This window comes from Littorina saxatilis, linkage group LG12 (assembly GCF_037325665.1).
Source record: "Littorina saxatilis isolate snail1 linkage group LG12, US_GU_Lsax_2.0, whole genome shotgun sequence".
Classification (NCBI taxonomy): Eukaryota; Metazoa; Mollusca; class Gastropoda; order Littorinimorpha; family Littorinidae; genus Littorina; species Littorina saxatilis.
This window is the reverse complement of record NC_090256.1, coordinates 20,038,713-20,059,302: the sequence shown is the minus strand read 5'-3', so window position 1 is coordinate 20,059,302 and position 20,590 is coordinate 20,038,713. Positions and strand designations below refer to the sequence as shown.

General features: G+C 42.6%; 1 protein-coding gene across 1 annotated transcript; it reads right to left on the bottom strand.

Moving 5' to 3' along the window:
- Window positions 1–925: 925 nt before the first annotated feature.
- LOC138981453 (helicase POLQ-like) lies at window positions 926–20,575 on the bottom strand. The gene is made up of 18 exons (XM_070354372.1): window positions 20,278–20,575; window positions 18,604–19,597; window positions 17,874–18,052; window positions 17,187–17,387; window positions 15,740–15,818; window positions 14,571–14,668; window positions 14,115–14,222; window positions 12,147–12,301; window positions 10,466–10,705; window positions 9,115–9,256; window positions 8,570–8,674; window positions 7,746–8,232; window positions 6,571–6,728; window positions 5,836–5,934; window positions 4,744–4,917; window positions 3,675–3,788; window positions 2,549–2,683; window positions 926–2,009 (listed from the first exon to the last, which is right to left on the bottom strand). Exons 1-18 carry the CDS (start codon window positions 20,470–20,472, stop codon window positions 1,902–1,904), a joined length of 3,771 nt encoding a protein of 1,256 aa, XP_070210473.1. The 5' UTR covers window positions 20,473–20,575; the 3' UTR covers window positions 926–1,901.
- Between the last annotated feature and the right edge of the window lie 15 nt (window positions 20,576–20,590).

The window sequence follows — 20,590 nt, the reverse complement described above, 5'->3', positions numbered from 1 at the left end:
TTGGGGAGGGAATGCCACTGCAAGGGACACTGGCAGGCTGAACAGGCTGATAAGGAAAGCGAGTTCTACTGTAGGCCAGAGCCTTGACACCCTTGAAGTCCTTGTCGAAAGAAGGCTTGCCAGTAAGTCCAGAGCTATTCTGTTCGACCCAGGGCATCCCCTCCACGACGCACTGATGGATCTCCGCATCACACGGAACGCTCGGTTTCTCATGCCTAGGTGTCGAACGGAGCGTTTTCGGCGTTCTTTTCTTCCTGCAGCTGTGAGATATTTTAACAGCAACCGAGCCATTGTCCTGGCCACAGACTATCAGTGATGCCTTTTAAATGTACCTCTTAGTGATAGATTTAATATGATTTGATGACTGTTTGACCTTTGATCATAACTAGTGCTGTGAAAATGAGCTCTAGCTTTGTTGTGATGGTGTTGACACTATATTTTGCCCAATTGAGTCTAACTACCTGATGGCTAATCTACTGTGATACCTGTGATAACTGATGATGATTACTGTTATTGGTTTTATGTGTTTGGTTGGTCTCTTCTTTGGTAGTGCAATAGCGTTAATTATGGATTGTTGTTATCATAATTTACATAAAAACTTATCTGTTAATCCAAACAATGATATAATTACTGTGATGTTCTTAACTACACTTTAACATGGAATGTATGTATGTATGTATGTATGTATGTATGTATGTATGTATGTATGTATGTATGTATGTATGTATGTATGTATGTATGTATGTAGGTATGTATGTAGGTATGTATGCATGTGTATTGGTGTGTCGGTGTGTCAGGTGTGCAAGAAAAAAGGGTATTTTTTATCATGGGTTTTATGAATTTTCTTCTCTTATTCTTTTATAATTATTAATTAATGACCTATATGTGCTGATGACCAATTTAATTTCCTTTGTTGGATCAATAAAATGTTATGAGTTATGAGTTATGAGTTATGTATGTCATGCCCAATTTACGGAAAAGCCGAATTCACGGAATCGGCAACATTTTTGCCAATTTCATGTACTCAGCAAAATGCTGCCAATTTCGCAAATAAAATGCACAAAACACTACACTGTTTGCCATAAGTTGATAAGTTATGGATTATTGCGATATTTATCCATTATAGCATCTAGCTGTCTAAGTGTGGTGGTACCAAAGGCATTTGAGAACTTTAATAACCTAAAATTGAATGCCGATTTTTTAGAAACCTTTACGCATTTTCGGCAAAACACTGCTCATTGAGCAAAATGGTCATCTTTTTGCCGATTATACGAAATTAATTTGGCAATTATGTGAATCAGGGCATGACATGTACATGTACTATTAATAGAAATTTTAGAGGCAAGTAATGAAAACACTTTGTGTGTGTCTATATGCGTGTATGTGTGTGTGTGTGTGTCAGTGAGTGCATGTGTGTGTATATGTATGCATACGCAATTGTATGTGTATGTATGTGCGTACATGCATACACAAATAATTATAAGTCTGAAGAAGTATGGATACGTGGAGCAGGTAAACACAAAAAAGACGCACAGCCCAAGACAAGTTTTGTTCTGCATTCAAGGGTGAACATAATGACACAGCACATATGCTCCAAACATTTCATTCTCAAAATGAAAACAACATAAACATGTACACACATAAACGCTAATGTAAACTGCGATGAGCATACTTTTTATCTCAATTCTGCATGCTGTTAAAGTCCCATTCATTCTCCTGTTAGCCATCAATTTCAGCACCACAGATTTGTTTAGGATTTAACACACTTGAAAGCACCTGGCTTGTATGCAGAACGAAATTTTTTTTTAAAGATTTGAACGCACTGATCTAAACAGTTTTGCTGCCTTGCTGTTGCCTTGCCTTTCAGGGAGATCCCTGGTTTCGTCGTAAGACTTAATTTGTCAGGAAGCATCAGACACGTGTTGCTGAAGTGTTGAGAGCTGGGGAGGCAGGGGTACCAATTGTTCCACTTGTTCCATCAATGCCTCCGTCTTCTCCTCCAGAATCACCTGCATCAGACAGGTTCTATCACAACATGTGTCAGACAGTGTGCAGATGAAAATGACATTATCATCATCATCATCACTGTCTTTGTGGTTACCGTTATCATTGCTGTCATCATCAATTGACATCATCATCATCACATTTGATGCTCACGTTTAATTTTGAACGACTGCACACACGCACAAACTCACACATCTTAATTACACACACGCACACAAACACACATACACTCACTCACACACACACACACACACACACACACACAACCACTATTCAATCTTCCTTGATGTCTGGGCTGATGTGCTGGCGAAAGTGCCCACATGGGTTACAACCAACCCCAGAATCAGACTGGTTGAAATCAAGATTTATTTATTATATCAGCCAATCATAGTTAGTTTTGAACTACCGGTAGATTCTGCTTCCTGCAACCCAGCCCTGGTCTTTCAATCTTCTTTTTTTTCCTTGTTCTTCTTATGTGTTTGCTCAGAAAAATCTTCTTTTACAAAGTCCCAATAGTGCTGTGACCTGTGATTCCCAGTCGTACCTTTGCTGCGGAGACAATCTGCCTGGCAGCTTTGTGAGTGAGGAACTGCACTAGGGACACAAGCTGACCAGGGTCGGCAGCGGCCAGGGACTGTATTGTGTGAAAGCCTGCACTGTGCAACTGCCGCGCTCTTCCCTGGGAGATGAAGATGTACAGAGAAGCATCAGATCATAAAATTGAGAAAACAAAATTAAATAAACAAATAACAAAACCTGAAAGGACCACACACACACAAAAAGCCCTATCCTGCAATCTGGTGCGAACTGGTGATTTCAAAAATGAACTCCAGAAAATGCGGAAAATCCACTAACCTGCAGAAAAGTCTCATACCTGACTTACATAGCTGAGACAAATACTAATATATTTCTGTGATATTGATGTCAACTAAAATACATAAGTGAAAAGCAAGACACACAAAATTTGTTAATGCAGGCCTTTTAAACATTTGAAAACTATTATTACAGGGAACATTTTTTTTCACTAATAGTCACGATTCATAAGTCTTTTGTATAAATGCCTGAACAACTAGGTGATATTATACTGGTGATAGGTACAAAGCCAACAATAACTGTGGAGACTGATTTCGAACACCCTGCTTGAAACTGAAAGACAGTTGTGCTATTTTGTTGTATACAGTTGAACCCCCTTTTTTAACTACCCCCAATTTAAGACTCCTTCCTTTTTAAGACCCTGTTTTCTCAGACTTTCTGTTCATAAACTCTGTAAAATAACCCCCATTTTGAGACTCCCTCCTTTTTAAGACCTTGTTTTCTCAGACTTTCTGTTCATAAACTCTGTAAAATAACCCCCATTTTGAGACTCCCTCCTTTTTAAGACCCTGTTTTCTCAGACTTTCTGTTCATAAACTCTGTAAAATAACCCCCAATTTAAGACTCCCTCCTTTTTAAGACCCTGTTTTCTCAGACTTTCTGTTCATAAACTCTGTAAAATAACCCCCATTTTGAGACTCCCTCCTTTTTAAGACCTTGTTTTCTCAGATGTTTTTAGGTCTCAAAGGGGGGGTTTAACTGTACAAGATTTAACGGCCTTGTAAAGACAAAATTGAATGACAAAAACACCACTGTTTAAACCGAAGACAAAGCCTAACGGCAGAAAGACTTCTCACCAGTTTGACCCCTGGTACTTCCATGAGGGGAATCAGTTCCATGCTGACGCAGTAGGCCAGCCTCTTGCCAAAGTTACCCAGCAAGTCCTGGTACGCCCATAGCTCAGGCAGCTCCTACATGACAAAAAAATAAGTGATGTTAGGAAAACTCTCCAACTGTAACCCACCAAGTGCAGCTAGGATTCGAACCCTGGACCCTCAAGCTTGAAGATCCACGTCAATACCACTAGGCTATTGCGTCTGTTACAGAGTTCAATTCATTCGCGGGTGTATTTTACAATGGCCAAGCAGGAAGGTTGCTGACTGTACTTCTTTTCATGTGAAGCAAACAGACAAGTACAAGGATAAGGATAAGATTTCATATAGTCCTGTGAGGTTACCCGAATGGACATTCGGGCTGCTTTCTCACTATGGGAAAGCAAGCTGCCATACAGTATGGCCATCGCGATATAACCTTCGTGGTTGAAAACGACGTTAAACACCAAATATAGAAAGAAAGAATACAGTATGGCGCTATCCAATTTTTGTTTCCTGAATGTGTGTATTCATGTTTCCAAGCCTTGAAACTTTCGCTGTGAACTTGGGTTCTTTATCTCACATTTGAGATTTTGTAACGATTTTTCACGCCAAGTATGAAAGCAGGGATATATGCTTCGCATTCCTACTCGGCCATCGTACAATACACCTGCCAATGAAACACATTCTTTGACAGATGCAATAGCCTAGTGGTTCTGCCATGGGTCTTCAAGCTTGAAGGTCTAGGGTTCGAATCCTAGCTGCACCGGGTGGGTTAAGGTTGGCGAGTGTTCATAAATGGCGGGCAAAAGCAGCCAAGCACATAAAGCCCACTTGTGAAACATGAGTGTACGTCAGAGCTTCAGCTCATGAACGCAAAAGAAGAAGAAGGAGAAGGAGAAGAAAAAGAAGAAGAATTCAACTCGAACAGGCATGTGATCATGAAATAGTATGGTAGCCTGAGAGCATGCTATCCCCAAATCAGCTAGTTGAAAAATCTCAAACCTGCCAAAACTTTGCGCACAAAACATACCAGCATACTTAGACCACCAACCTGGCAAAATCTCAGCACGCAGGAGGCAAAGCTGGCAGCAGAGGAGAGCAGGTTTTGAACAAAGCCCCGCGGCAGTTGGAACCGCTCAGCCACGTCCCACACAGTGTCCTGCTTCCACAGTCTGTACAGCATCAGCGTCAGGTAGAACCGCTGCACCACCAGCATGTCTACTTTCTGGGACACATCAATGACACCGAGTTATACGTTTAGGTTTTGATTATACGGTAGAACCCCCTGTTAAGACCACCACAAATCTGAGAAAACCAAGAGGTTATCAACAGATATTCAGGTTTTAAAAGCAAGTCTTAAAATCGAGGCAAATTTACAGACCACTTGGAAAAAAAAAATTGTGAGAAGACATGGGGTACATCTTAAATCCGGTGGCCTTTAAAGTGTGGGCTCCACTGCATTAACTGTTACAGGCATGAGATAATGTATGACAATAAATTGATTGACTGCAATTTAGTGGCTACATACCTTAATACATTTTCGATTGTTACAGGGTCATATCCACTTTCTGAGGGCACATGAAGCTGCAGATTGCGTGTAAATGTATTTTCTGTTGTATTGTTAAAAAATATTGTTAACTGTCTTTTAAAAAACAAACAAACTTGGACTGCAAGACAATTTTCGGAAATCTTTCTTTCTTTCTTTATTTGGTGTTTAACGTCGTTTTCAACCATGAAGGTTATATCGCGACGGGGAAAGGGGGGAGATGGGATAGAGCCACTTGTCAATTGTTTCTTGTTCACAAAAGCACTAATCAAAAATTTGCTCCAGGGGCATTTTCGGAAATAACTCCGTCAGGTTTGTATAGGGTGTGGAAGAGTGAATACCCTTGCCAAAACCTCTGACAAACATTGGAGGTGCCGATCACTAGCCAGGGGTGTGTCGGAAACCCATACAAACCCGACAGAGTTATTTTCGAAATTCGTCTATTGCGTGGCTATGAATTGACTTAAATGTGAGCTTATTCAGGCGAGTAATTAGAACGGCAAGACATTTGTTTGTTAAATGGCTTACGGCATGTAAAATACTTATAAAAGTGCTATGAGCTTCAATTGACAGTCACAGGTTGGTACTATCACTGACCTTGCGAATTGACTGTCCGGACGCTTTCCTCACTATGTAACTCTCGGACACGCCCACCAGCGATGCTACTTTCAGTTCGTTTTCTTCGAGGGTGCTCACCTGAAATACAAACCATCAATAAAACTGTGCAGATTCCAACAGTTCAAAGCTCATAATATATGCATCCACAAACATGCAGATGGACGCACACACATGCACCAGAGCTGCCAACCCCTGTGAAGCTTCAAGGGAAGCAATTTAGAATTACAAGTGTAGAAAATTTAAGTTTAGCATAGTCTTAAATTCAATTGCACATCCGCGTTTATTATATCTGGAACAAGCATGTATACATTTTACTAACAGTAGATCAGGAAACAACAGCAGGAACAAAAGTTTATTAGAGAGTGTCTGCAGTGGCACTTTTCAGTTTGGACAACATTTTTTCTGACACATGTTCTGACTGCTGACACATTAAGGTAAGAAGCAGAAATGAGTACTAGGATTCACAACTAAGGGGGAGCATGCTTGTTATTGTTTGAGCGTCGCAATTGTTTGCTTGGTGTAACAGTGTAGTAATTTCTGCTACAACATAGCATGCCACGCTGAAAGCGTAACAATTGGCAGTTTTGATACACACACACGACACCCACCCCCCCATCCCCTCCCCCCCAAAAAAAAACCCAACCCACCCGCCAAACAAACAAACCCCAAAACAAAGAGAGAGTCAGACCAACTGACTCAGAGACACCAGGGTACCTCTTGCATGTAGGTCATCCATGACGGGGTGATGTCTTTGGCCAGGTCGTAGGGCGTGACCAGGTAGAGCAGATGCAGGTAGTTGGACACAACCAGCGACTCCTCTCCTTGCAGAAGGTCTTGATACAGACGACTCCCACTCTCTATATCCACTGACCCTGCAGCATAGAAACATGTCATGACTTAGTGCTAATAAGGCAATCAAGGCCCTGTGCACAGAAGAAACAGACCTGTCTGTCTAAACAAATTCTCAGTATAACTTGTTCCGTTGTGCTCCTTTTTAAAAAAAATAGTTTATGGCTTCTAATTTAGCATGTATGTTTTGAGTAAAGTATTGTTCAAATAAGAACAAAAACAAGAAAGATTTGAACAACATTTAGCTCATATAACAATGTTGCAGCGCTACTCAGTCAGTTAAACAAAAACAATGGCAACTAAATTTTACTTGCACTCTGCACTTCCTGAATCCCTGCGCTCCAGCCCTCAGCTTTTTGCCCTTTTCCACCACACTAGCACACATGTTGCTCAAGCTGATACGTCTGTTATGTCTTCTTCACTTCTTCTTCTTCGTTCATGGGCTTAGACTCCCACGTTCACTCATGTTTTTAGCCCAAGTGGATTTTTATGCGTATGACCGTTTTTACCCCGCCATTCAGGCAGCATACGCCGATTTCGGGGGGTGGCATGCTGGGTATTTTCATGTTTTTATAACCCACCGAACTCTGACATGGATTACAGGATCTTTTCCGTGCGCACTTGGTCTTGTGCGTGCGTGTACACACGAAGGGGGTTAAGTCACTAGCAGGTCTGCACATAAGTTGACCTGGGAAATCGGAAAAATCTCCACTCTTAACCCACCAGGCGGCAGCGACCGGGATTCGAACTCACGACCTCCGGATTAGGAGGCTGACGTCTTACCACTGCGCCACTTCGCCCGTCGTGTAACAGCAACAATTTGGCACAAGTACTCAGAGTAAGAGAAATGATTTCAAACAATGTCATATTCTGCTGTGCCTATATAATCCTCACCCACTTCATTGTCTTGAACGGGTCTTGCCTGAGCTTATTTTCTGAATGCCAGTTCAGATATCTGGTAAGTATTCTCATCAGAATTATATATTCAAAGAAGAAGAGGGCGACTTAACACTACTGTTGTGGCAAGCCAGACGATTTACCTTTGAACGTGGCTTTCCCAAGCTCAGTCACCTCCAGCTTCAAACTACTAAGGGACGGACACACTTGGGATGAAACACATCCATTGGCCTTGGAATGCACGTCACCCCCTGGCATGGACTGTGATGAACCAGGGAGCTCTGTGTTTCTGTCCACTCTCTGTCTCTTGTTTTTTGGAACATCCCTTTCTTCAAACAAATCCTGAGATTCAAGATCATCCAGGAGATCCTTTGGAGTGGCTTTCAGAGATTCTTGAGTGGCAGGCTGAGAAGAGGCTCCCTGAACTGCAGCGTGCATTGTTTGGGCTACGTGGAGAATGTCATCTGATGTGGTGCTGTCCGTCTTTTTCTGAACTACTAGGCCCTTATCTAGAAGCTCTTGCAACGCTAGGCGAGTGGAGGCAATGATGTCAATGCTGAGCTTCTCCGCCTGGACAGCAAGCAGTGTCTTTCTCATCATGCCGAAGACATCCTCTGTTGTCTCCACGCACTGCAACATTGGCAATATTTGGTTTTGGGTCTACGCTAGTTTCAGCTCAGTTTTTAAGTAATGCTCGCAATATCTTTGTGTGCGTGTTTGTGTTTGTGCGTGTGTGTGTGTGTGTGTGTGTGTGTGTGTGTGTGTGTGTGTGTGTGTGTGTGTGTGTGTGTGTGTGCAGGCAGTTCAAATCAAGATTTTTTTTAATGTCCTATTCTTTTTCTATATACAGTAATTGTCAAATCTGAGAGAAATCACAGCCAAGGAAAACTTAAAAAACAAAAACAAACAGAAAACAATATGGCATATGTACACCTGAAGTGAAACACTGGAATATTCAGAGCAATACCTTCAACCCAATTATGGATAGGATGAGCGTTCGTAGACCCTTGCCAGACTGATACATCAGGCTGCTGTGACAGACATCTTGTGGTCCTGAAAGCAACTCCATAACCTGAAACAGATCAGGAGAACGAAATGACTTCTCACTGTGCTGATAGATTCAGCGCAGGAATTGCTCATCAAAACGTACAAACAAATACATTTTCTTCGAAAGGCTTGAAGTAAAAACTGCAGAGCAAAGAAAAGTAGACTTCATTTCTAAATTTGAAAGAAATGCAAACTTGTGGAGGTATGATGATATTCAAAGCCTAATGTTCAGAAAATGAAGCAAACCTGAAACTGGTTACATTTACTTGCTTTTGGTATTTAAAAGGTTTACCTCCACTGTACCTCTTGTTTTCTTCTGGCATGATGACATTTCTTTCGACATGACAACAGAATTAAAAGGTGAATTATAAACAGAAAGCACACTATAAAGACTCCTGATTCTTCACCAACAAAGAGAGGAATTTCTGAAAATTACAAAAAGTTAGGCAGGAAACACAAGCATACCTTAGGCATGTCAGCTTTCTTGGCAATGAGGATGCTTTCTCCAGACGAGTCAATACCAGCTCTGCCAGCCCGGCCAGCCATCTGCTTGTACTGACTGTGCTTGATAAAGTCCGCTCCCACGTACGGGCTTCTCAGGATCACTCTGTGATAATACGCACAGTACACTATGGATAAACAAGAGGCGAAGCCTTCAAGGCTCACGTAAGAAATCGACAAACAGTAACACAAACTCAATCACTCCGTCACACACTACACACACACACACACACACACACACACACACACACACACACACACACACACACACACACACACACACACAGAGAAAGAGCATAGGTGAAACTGTGCAAGAAAGCGAGACACTAGATCTAGATCTGTCTGTCTGCATGTAGCCTACTTACATGGACACGACTGCCAAATAGTCTCGGCCCGCTCAAAATAACAATCACCGAGACTTTCAGTAATTCCATCGCGTGACGTCTAACCCTCGTACGTCATAATGTGACGTCAATGTAATATGACGTCTTCAAATGTTAAAGTTTCTACCACAGACATACACACATACATACGCACGCACGCACAGACAGACAAAGTTAGCATCGCATAGGCTACACTTACGTGAGCCAAAAATGGGAATTTCAGGTAGTTCTTGTAACAGACAAGTTTCATTTTGCTTTTCAGTTTGTTTCATATGCTCTGAGACTCAGTATGGCGTGGAACTAAATACTGCAAGATGGTGAACTCACTCTGGTCTCATCATACTGAAAGAAAACAAGCAATTCTACCTCTCAGAACAACTAAAGGTCTCTAGTTCATAGAATGCATTCAACCCCATCTTTTAAGTTAACAAATATCAAATTATAAAATTATTTTTCTTTCTTTTTTTCCTCTTTTTAAATTTATTTTTTTATGGACAGAAAACCTTCAAATTCTTGCAAAACTAAATGTTGAACCCAAACTCAGTGTAAAGTGCCAAACTGTGAAACAGACCTGTACATGCAGCTTCACAACTTTCAGTGTCACCTCTCCTTACACTAACTCAGGGATCATGCTCACCAGTATTTTACAGGTAAAAAACTGAAAATAACATTAAAATCGGCAACCAGTCAGAACCTTCCAGTTTATATTTTGCTTGACAGATTTATTCCAACTACGCATACTGTGATCACTGTTTGTTAGACTTGGTTTCACCGGTTTCCTTGACAGACCGACTGCCTTTCAGAAGAGCCAGGTTTGGTTTGGAGACGCTTCTCAGTCTAGCACTCGTAAGTAAGGTAACTCCTATTGGTTCAATTAATTGAGGTGATGTATTCGAAAGCAAAGAGCCAGCGCAATCAGTGCACTAACTGACCTTTTGGCCGGCAGGTTGACCCCAGCGGCCAGAGTGGAGGTACAGGTCAAGAGACACAGCACGCCATCAGAGTAGGCGTCTTCAATCAGCCGTCGCTCGTCCGTGGTCAGTCCGCTGTGGTGGTAGGCCAGTCCAAAGTGAATGGTGTACCTCAGGGTGGGGCACAGCTTCCCCCCTCCGTCAGTGTGTAATTCTTGCAGCAGCGCTCTGCGTTTCTCCTTTTGCACATTGCTCAGTTGCCTGATAAAAAGGATAAGAATAAGACAAAAGACATAAGATTCTTTATTGTCTGCACGATACAAATAACGCAGTGGAAAATTGTGGCTCTGATTGCCCTTAAAATAAATAGACATATTTTGTTTGTTTAAATTCGAATATAATGGGTAGATTAGTCAATCAACCAAACAATCAACAAATAAGAAAGAAAGAAAGAAAGAAAGAAGAAAAGAAAGAATTTAAAAAAAATTACATTCTCTCTCTCTCTCTCATTCTCATTACTTTATTGTCCCATCGCTGGGAAATTCGGGTCGCTTCCTCCCAGTGGAAAGCTAGCAGCAACGGAGTCGCGCTACCCAGGTGTCTGCGTGTTTAGGTGTATTCAGCCACCTGCACTTATGGCAGAATGACCAAGGTCTTTTACGTGCCATTGTGATGACACGGGGGTGGGACATGGCTTCCGTCTCTGGGTCTGCACATAAAGTTGACCCGTGTCCGTCCCGGACCGAATTCGAACCTGCGACCTTTCGATCACAAGTCCAGTGCTCTACCAACTGAGCTACCGGGCCCCCAGATAAAAAGAAGAAAAGGAAAAGGAAAAAAAAAGAAACAAGAATTGTATCCAGTGCAAACCCAACAAGTTAACAGATTGCCAGTCACCTCACAACTCTTGTAAAAGAAATGAGGTACAGAGAACAGACACGCCCCTCAACACCAACAAAAACACACAACACTACAACTTCCTCTACTTGTGGTGTTTACACATTTCCTTGGCCAGCATGAGAGCAACATTTTCACAGTATCTCTTGGTGGGGCAGAATAGCTTATACACACACACATCACCACAACATCCACCCTTAAACCCATACCCCACACCTATACACACACCACCACACATCCCTCAACACAAACACTACAACTTCCTGTACCTGTGGTGTTTTCACATTTCCTTGGCCAGCATGAGAGCAACATTTTCACAGTATCTCTTGGTGGGGCAAGATAAACACACACACACACACACACACACACACACACACACACACACACACACACACACACACACACTCACGCAAACACACACACAGTGACACACACACACACAGTGACACACACACACACACACACATGCACACACACACACACACACACACACACACACATCTTTCAACACAAAACACTATAACCTCCTCCACCTGTGGTGTTTTACACATCATCTTGGCCGTCATGAGGGCTTAGATTTCACAGAATCTCTTGGACTGGCAGAAGAGCAGACACATGAACACACTGTACACACACACACAGTGACACACACACACACAGTGACACACACACACATACACACACACACACACAGTGACACACACACACACACACACAGTGACACACACACACACAGTGACACACACACACAAACACACAGTGACACACACACACACACACCACCACACACTACAACGCCCCCCACCTGTGGTGTTTACACATCATCTTGGCCAGCATAAGAGCCACGTTTTCACAGTATCTCTTGGTGGGGCAGAAGAGCAGACAGGAGTTGTCAGGTATGATCTCCAGCACCAGGTGCAACAGGTGGTCAGGGTCCATTTGACCGCTCTGCTCTGTGTGCTGCAAAACACAACAGGGGTCAGTATTCTGTATAAAGAAACACACACGCACGCCCGCACCCATCCACTCGCACCAACACACAAATACACATGCACACAGGAGAACCTGTGCCTTCCCTCTTGAAAACAGTAGCGGAAACCCCTGGTAAAGACCCCCGTTTTGAGATCCTAGTTTTCCAGATTTTCTATGTTGTAAATTCATTTCCTCCTCCCCTTTGTGTTTCTGGGATTCAAGAAGCATACTCAACCACAGCTGGTTCACAAAAAGTAACGACAAACATGCATACACATGTTACAAGGTGAGGCAGTAATGCCTCTTTCATAGCAGCAGCTCTGCATAGTTGTCTGCCTTCCCTGAGCTATTTGTAGTACAATGGTATAGGTAAGTTGTAGAGAGCTGTCTGTGATAGGATCTGATTGCCGTTGTCTTCCGGAAAGCTCTTGCAAACCTGTGAGTTCAGCAAAACAGATTAATACATATAGGTATGCCTACGAAAGTGTTTTGTACACTGGTTACACACACATTTAATGTATGCGAGTGCACATACAAGCATCAAAATCAGACATGGGATTCAGAAAAAGTGATAATTAAGGAAAAAGAAGGTGGGGGTCTGGGGGCCGCAGAAGGCCCCCAGTAGGGTCCAGGGGCAACGCCCCTGGTCGGGGTCTGGGGGCAAAGCCCCCAGAAGCTGAAGGTTTTTAGTGTTTTAGACACACAAAAATGGCCCTGAAATGCATATTTCAGCTTAATCATAGCCCCCCCCCCCCCACCCCCTTTCTCTTCCTTCCCATGTTTCTCAAATTAATTTTACGCTAAGACTCAAAATAAGGAGGAGAAAGAGAGAGAGAGAGAGAGAGAGAGAGAGAGAGAGAGAGAGAGAGAGAGAGAGAGAGAGAGAGAGAGAGAGAGAGAGAGAGAGAGAGAGAGGCGGGGGGTGGGGGGGGGGGGGGTGGTGGCGTGTGACGGTGTGGTTTCAATGTTCTTACCTTGTCGGTGCCAAACGACCCCAGTGACTGATTACCCGACTGGGTTTTCAGGATAGTCAGGTGCTTGTTGCTTTTCAAGTGGCTTTTGATGGCAGTCTTTCCATTGGAGCCGTAGTTGATAACATTAACATCGTTGCACAAAGTGCACTGAGCTTTTCCCGGCAAGTTGATTTTAGCAAAAGCATCGCCAACTTTCAGTTTCACGTCTTGTGTCTTCTGGCCTTTCTCGTATTTCCAGCTCAATGATACAACTTCATCGAGCCAGTCGAATCTCCAGAGATTTTTCTTGTACTTCTGCTGGTCAATTTCCCGGGCTAGAACGGTTTCGTCTCGCTTTAGCTTCCTCATCATTTTGGCAGGTGGCTCGAAGCGATATAAAAATGGCACCGAATCATTTTCATACGGTATGCTTATACTGAATCCCCGATAGCTACGTTGAAACGGTGACTGTAGGAGACAAAGAGCGCGTTCCCATACGGATCGACCAGCAACAGTCTGACCGTTTTAGGAACCAACCGTTCAAGAATAGTATGGAATGGAGCGTCGCGATCAACGGACCGGCCGAAAAACTTGGGTCTATACCTACATATACCCCAAATATTACTCAGCGGATTTGCACGAATCTCAAGAATGATCCCTGGAGCCTAAAAATGTACGGAATGTAAATTTACGGAAGAATCCCATGTCTGCAAAATACAGGCAGCCATACAGACACCCGTACACAAACAACCATTCATGCATGCACCCCCCCCCCCTTACTTTCAGTAAGTCAACTTGAAGGCATAATTTTGGATAAAGAGACAAAAGTAAATCCTAACACAACTCACAGGAAAAGTAAGAATCTTGTCATGTTGAAGTTTATCTTCAGGGACGAGGGCTTTGTTGTTTACCTGGTACAGGCTATCCTCCACCTTCACATACTCCGTCAGGCTCACCTGTACATGTACATAAATGTTTGTGATTTAAATTGAAATAATTTCACATGAAAGCATACACAAATTAGCTGATAACTTCGTAGCTCTGTTGGGTAAACCTCTTAAAAGTGAAAAAAAACCACGAACATACACAGACACCCACCCACACACATACGCACACATACAAACACTCTCTCTCTCTCTCTAAAGTCCATAATTCTCTATTCTCTGTCCCTACCAGTCAGTCAGTCAGTCTGTCTGTCTCTGTGTGTGTGTGTGTGTGTCTGTCTGGGTTTCTCTCTCTCTCACATTCACTCACAATAAGCCACACAAAAGCAAAACCAAAAAAGTAGAGAAAATTGTACTGACTGGTCTGAAGTCACTGGAGAATACAGCTGCATTGAGAAACGTTGCCAGATCAGCGATGTTGTTGAGCGTTGCACTCATCCCTATGATCTGTGGAGATTCTGCAAACAAAATAAACCCTGTTTGTTTGTTTGTTCGTTCATGGGCTGAAACTCCCACGGCTTTTACGTTTTTACCCCCCCATTTAGGCAGCCATACACGCTGCTTTCGGAGGAAGCATGCTGTGTATTTTCGTGTTTCTATAACCCACCGAACTCTGACATGGATTACAGGATCTTTTTCGTGCGCACTTGGTCTTGTGCTTGCGTGTACACACGGGGGGGTGTTCGGACACCGAGGAGAGTCTGCACACAAAGTTGACTCTGAGAAATAAATCTCTCGACGAACGTGGGGACGAACTCACGCTGACAGCGGCCAACTGGATACAAATCCAGCGCGCTACCGACTGAGCTACGTCCCCCGCCCCGATAAACCCTGTAATTTCTACCTCCCATTTTTAGACCCTCCTTCTTCTAAGACCTTATTTTACAAGACTTGTGGGGTCCTGATACAGAGTTACAACCATCAAAACAACAATAAAAGCGACAGCCATGCAGCCAACCAACCAAAACTCTGGCTGCTGGACTAATTTTCTATGTGTGATTTAAATAAAATAAAAATTAAATAGCAGAAATACCTTCAAAGCACTTACCATGTGTGGCATTTATTACTTTCAGCATTTTAGATTCCATAATGAAAAGAGAAGCAGAATGACTCCCAAAGTACTTACCTTTCTTTCTTTCTTTATTTATTTGGTGTTTAACGTCGTTTTCAACCGTTCAAGGTTATATCGCGACGGGGAAAGGGGGGGGGGGGGGGGGGGGGGGGGTTGGGATAGAGCCACTTGTTAATTGTTTCTTGTTCACAAAAGCACTAATCAAAAAATTGCTCCAGGGGCTTGCAACGTAGTACAATATATGACCTTACTGGGAGAATGCAAGTTTCCAGTACAAAGGACTTAACATTTCTTACATACTGCTTGACTAAAATCTTTACAAACATTGACTATATTCTATACAAGAAACACTTAACAAGGGTAAAAGGAGAAACAGAATCCGTTAGTCGCCTCTTACGACATGCTGGGGAGCATCGGGTAAATTCTTCCCCCTAACCCGCGGGGGGAAAGTACTTACCATTTGTGGCGTTCAGCACTTTGAGCATTGTAGACTCCATTGTAGCACCTCTGCTACCACCCTCCCCAATCATGTGAAGCTGAACAAATTACAAATGATATAGAAAAAAGATAAAAAATATAACAAATGCCCATAATATTACATCTTGATAAATTGTGTCTCTGATGGATGCCTTAAATGGGAAGTACCATGCCAATTCTGATGCATAAATGACAGACTTGGTTATTTATCTGGCATAAATTTGAAGACTTTTACTCGCATCGCATCAAATGCAGTCTTAACAAACGTGAACAGTCAACACCTGGTTATGATTATGCTTCAGACTTTCTGGAAAACAGGTTATACATCCTATACATTCTCAAGCAACTACAGAATACGCATGACGGCAATTGCCCTAATTGTTTTGGTTACAATCTAAAAGTCAACGCATGAATATCGTCAGATGCTCAGCTGTACATGTTTAACCTACTACACACAGTGTTCCAATAAAAATCATAGTGTCTGTAACTGTGCTAATTTTGACTGACCCCTGTAACTTGGTGACTAGTTTTTAAGGCGGAGCTACTCTCGTAATTCTTAAGATGATACGTGTAAGACATAACAGACATAAGACATAAGATAATTTATTGTCCATACAATTAAACAATGGATGGAAAAGTGTGGTTCATCTGCTCTTAAAAACAACCAAACAACATATGAAAACAACCATAAACATAAAAACAAGAAGAGCAAACGCTCGATCGAGTCACTTTCGCAGTTCTGAATATTATATGAGGCATCAGATGGACAGGAAGAAATTGCTATTCACAACACAATGAGTCACGTTCAGATAAAATTTGAGCCCGGTCACTTTTATAGTTTCCGAGAAAAGCCCAACGTTAAGTTGTGTGTTGCCGAACAGAAAAGGCTAGTTATCTCCCTTGTTTTTCTGATAACGTTCGTAAAAGGCTACAGATGTAAATACTTTGATGTAAAGAATAATCCTACAAAGTTTCAATCACATCCGATGAACTTTGTCAAAGATATAAAATGTCTAATTTTTCCTTTGACGCTGACCTGTGACCTTGAAAAAGGTCAAAGGTCAACGAAACCATCGTTAAAGTGTAGAGGTCATTGGAGGTCACGACTAAACAAAATATGAGCCCGATCGCTTTGATAGTTTCCGAGAAAAGTCCAACGTTAAGGTGGTGTCTACGGACGGCCGGCCGGACGGCCGGCCGGCCGGACAGACTAACACTGACCGATTACATAGAGTCACTTTTTCTCAAGTGACTCAACAATAAAACATACGAAGAAAGAACACCCAAAGTACTCCAGACAGGCACGTCCGCCCACGTCCATGCTACACACCTACACACACTCACAAACAACAAACACACTTGCATGCACATGAGTTGTTTGATATATAGAAACAAACATAGCACTGCCCAGGCCTGCTTGCACAAACCTCATCCACAACCACCAGACCAAGTTCTCCCAGACGGCCGTTTTCTATCAGGCAGTTGACCAGAGACTGACCCTTCTCGATGGTGGCAACAAACAGTGAATGCTTCTGTCGTGGTTTAGTGGGTGGGAACCTTCCTTTGCTTCCAGCATATTCTTCCACCAGGAAACCCAGCTCTGTTGCAAACTCGGACAGGATTCTCACCTGAAAGTATTGTCACTGTGTCAGTTAATCAAGGAACGAAAGTACATGTAGACAAGCAAAAGGTGAGTTAGGACTGTCAGATGAAGGTCAGGTATGTGAGGGAAGGTAAGAGAATGTGAAAAGGATTAAAAATAACAAAAAAGTTTTAAATTTTGGATTGGAGGGGTACATGTACAGAGGAATGCAAATTTACTGTGTGAAAACGTTTTAGAGAGAACAGCCAATTTAGTGTTTAAAAAGGTTTCTTAGCTGCAGTATACTGATTGTCTTGTAGCTTTGCTCAATGAATTATACACACATTTCTCATGGTAAAGCTCCAGCTGTCTGAACACCGGTGTACACTATTCTAATACAAGTGTATCACAATAAACAAATAAACTGAATTCTGTTGTGTTTTCCCCTTCTTCTATAGGCCGGTCTGCATAAAAAAACCAGGCTGTACAATGCAATAAACAAAAACAACAGTAAACCCATTGAAGTCTCTACCTTTTCCTGCACAATGGCGATGTAGGGAAGGATAAGCAAGGCATCTTTCTTCTTGCACAAAATCTGTCTCAGGATGAGAATCTCCGCCACCAGCGTCTTGCCGCCACTGGTAGGTAAGGTGTAGATTAGGTTACCTCCTTCATACACTGCTGGCAACTTCAGGCACTCATCCTGCCAGTCTGGAAAAAAACAACTGAGGGTCAAACCAAAATGGGGTCACGTTGGGAGGTCACCAAACCCTAGAAGTAGAACTGTGCAAAGTTTGAAAGCTTTAGCTTGAAAATCATCCAGCCTCAACATTAACTTTCTTTGTCCACGGCCGGACAGACACTGCTCAGTACTAAAGACTCATTGATTATTCAGGTGAGTCAAAAAGCATAACTTGTTATGAGACTGTATAATTTCATTGTAATCTAACTTTGGAGGTGTTTAAGATAAGAACAAGTTGTTTGGGGCAACATGTTTGAACTGTTTCAAAGCATGCTAAATAAAAAGAATTGAAGAGCATATGTACAGTACAGTGGTACCTGCGATGAAAGGCCCCTTCAATGAAAGGACATCTTCCATGAAAGGACATCTTCCATGAAAGGACACCTGTTGCCCCTTTGACTATTAACTTAAGTTTAATCGCAGGTTCCATTGTTATCTTCTTCTCCATCTTTTTAAAACCACAGCTACTGAGCTACACCTGCACTGCCTGACCAGTCATACCGTGCAGATGTATACATACCATAAAGCTTGGTAATTTTTCGGTTCGCAGACAGCAGCTCATGGACTTTACTGGGAAGACCGTAGAAAGGTCCAATGCCGTCTGCTAGGCCCTCCCGCCTTATTTGAGAGGCCTCCAGCTGGGCTTTGGAGATCTTCTCTTTCTGCTGCTCCTCAAGGTGGTTGCGAGTTGGCGTCACATTGGCGGCATTTTGAAGAAGCCTGCTCTTTAGTCTGTCCTTGAGAGACATACAAGCCGGTGTCCTAGGCGTCTGTGGAGGTTTGGTTTCTAAAGGTATTGCTTTAGAAGTTGGAAAGTTTTCTTTCTTACTGCTTGTTTGATTGTGGTCACCTTCATTGTGTTTTTGATGGAATTCATGTCTCGATGGAATGCCGGTCTGATTGTTTTGTAATGGATCTTGGTTGGGAAATGTTTTGACATTCCCAGTCTCCACAGGGATTTTATCTTCACAGTTTGCTCTAAAGCTTTCTGTGCAAGACAAAGCTGTCCCTTCAGGCAGTCCCTCAGCTTCTTCTGACTCTGGCACTGTGTCAGAAAGTCCCTCAGTGAGAGAATCGTTAAATAAGTCAGCATCACCAGAGAAGTTCAAAATGTCGCCAAGATTGGCTGCTGGCTGCCTGCATGTAGGTAATGGACTGGAAGTCCTGAGCACAACACCTACCATGGGGCTAGAGACTTTCCTTGAGCATGGTTGTGGTGAGAAACATAGCTTTGTGTGTGAAAAATCATCACAGTTTAGCTTTAAGGGGTTCTCGCTGTCACAGAAAGATTTACACGCAACTTTGCCATTGTGAAGGGTTTTGTGACAGAATTCATCCCTTGTGCTCTTGTTGGTAGCCAGTTGACCAGCGCTAGATTTGATGGGAGCCCCAATACTCACACTAGTTTCAGTAATGGTGTGATGACTATTGCTTTGCTCTTCGTGGTGTGTTGATGATAGGTTGACCTCTGCCAGCCACAGGTCACTGTTGTTAAAGTCACCGTTGTTTTCACACTGGAAATATAGCATGTCAATTGTCATGTACCTAGCTGAAGAATGAAGTGGTTATTATGATTAATGAAAACAAAATGAAGAATTAATTCAAGCGCAAATTGTCAATTCTTGATTTAAAAAAAGCAATTTTTGTTCTCCAACGACAGCTGAATTATTTTCATGATCCACAATGTACCTACGCGTAGTTTAAAATGGTTCTACAGCACAGTGCAACTTCCCTTTTGAGACTGACCTAATTTAACATTTTATGACCTTGCTTTCCCAGATTTTCTCTTCATAATTAACCTGCGCTATTTGACCTCAATTTGAGACTATAGCTCATATCTAAATTGTAAGACCTGATTTTCTCAGATCTTTTTGAGGTCGGAAAGGGGGGTCCACTCTCTCTGAGTCTGCATGACACTTTCTGCTTTAAGTACATCTGGTTTGATAATGTGGCTAATTGTTTTCAGTTCATCAAAAGCTCTGAAATATGCACCAGGTTACAGAGAGAGAAAGAGAGAGAGAGAGAGAGAGAGAGAGAGAGAGAGAGAGAGAGAGAGAGAGAGAGAGAGAGAGAGAGAGAGAGAGAGGAGAGGGGGGGGGGTAGGGCAGTCAAACACAGTGACACCACCAGCGTAGATGTCCTTCCTTCTGCGTTTTCCAGCGACTGCCTAACAGTCTCATGAAAACAGACTAACCTGTTTAACCGGAGACATTCTGGGATCGAGATGACATGCCTGTCTACTGAAGGAATTTTCTATCCATCCCTCAGAGTCAGAGGTTGTGTGCCTTTTAGCAGGAACGGGTGCAGTGCTCTTATTCGAATGGGCTTCGGCTAGTCTATTTCTGGCGCTGTGTCTGTTTCGTCTGCTGATCAAACAATCGCTGTCCATTTTGACTGTTTTTTTGGTTGAAATACGTGCAATTAAATGACTTCGATCGCCATGGTAATCTACAAGTACAGCAACACAAATACAAGTTCTCGAGTTTGAACAGTCCGCGAGCAGCGAG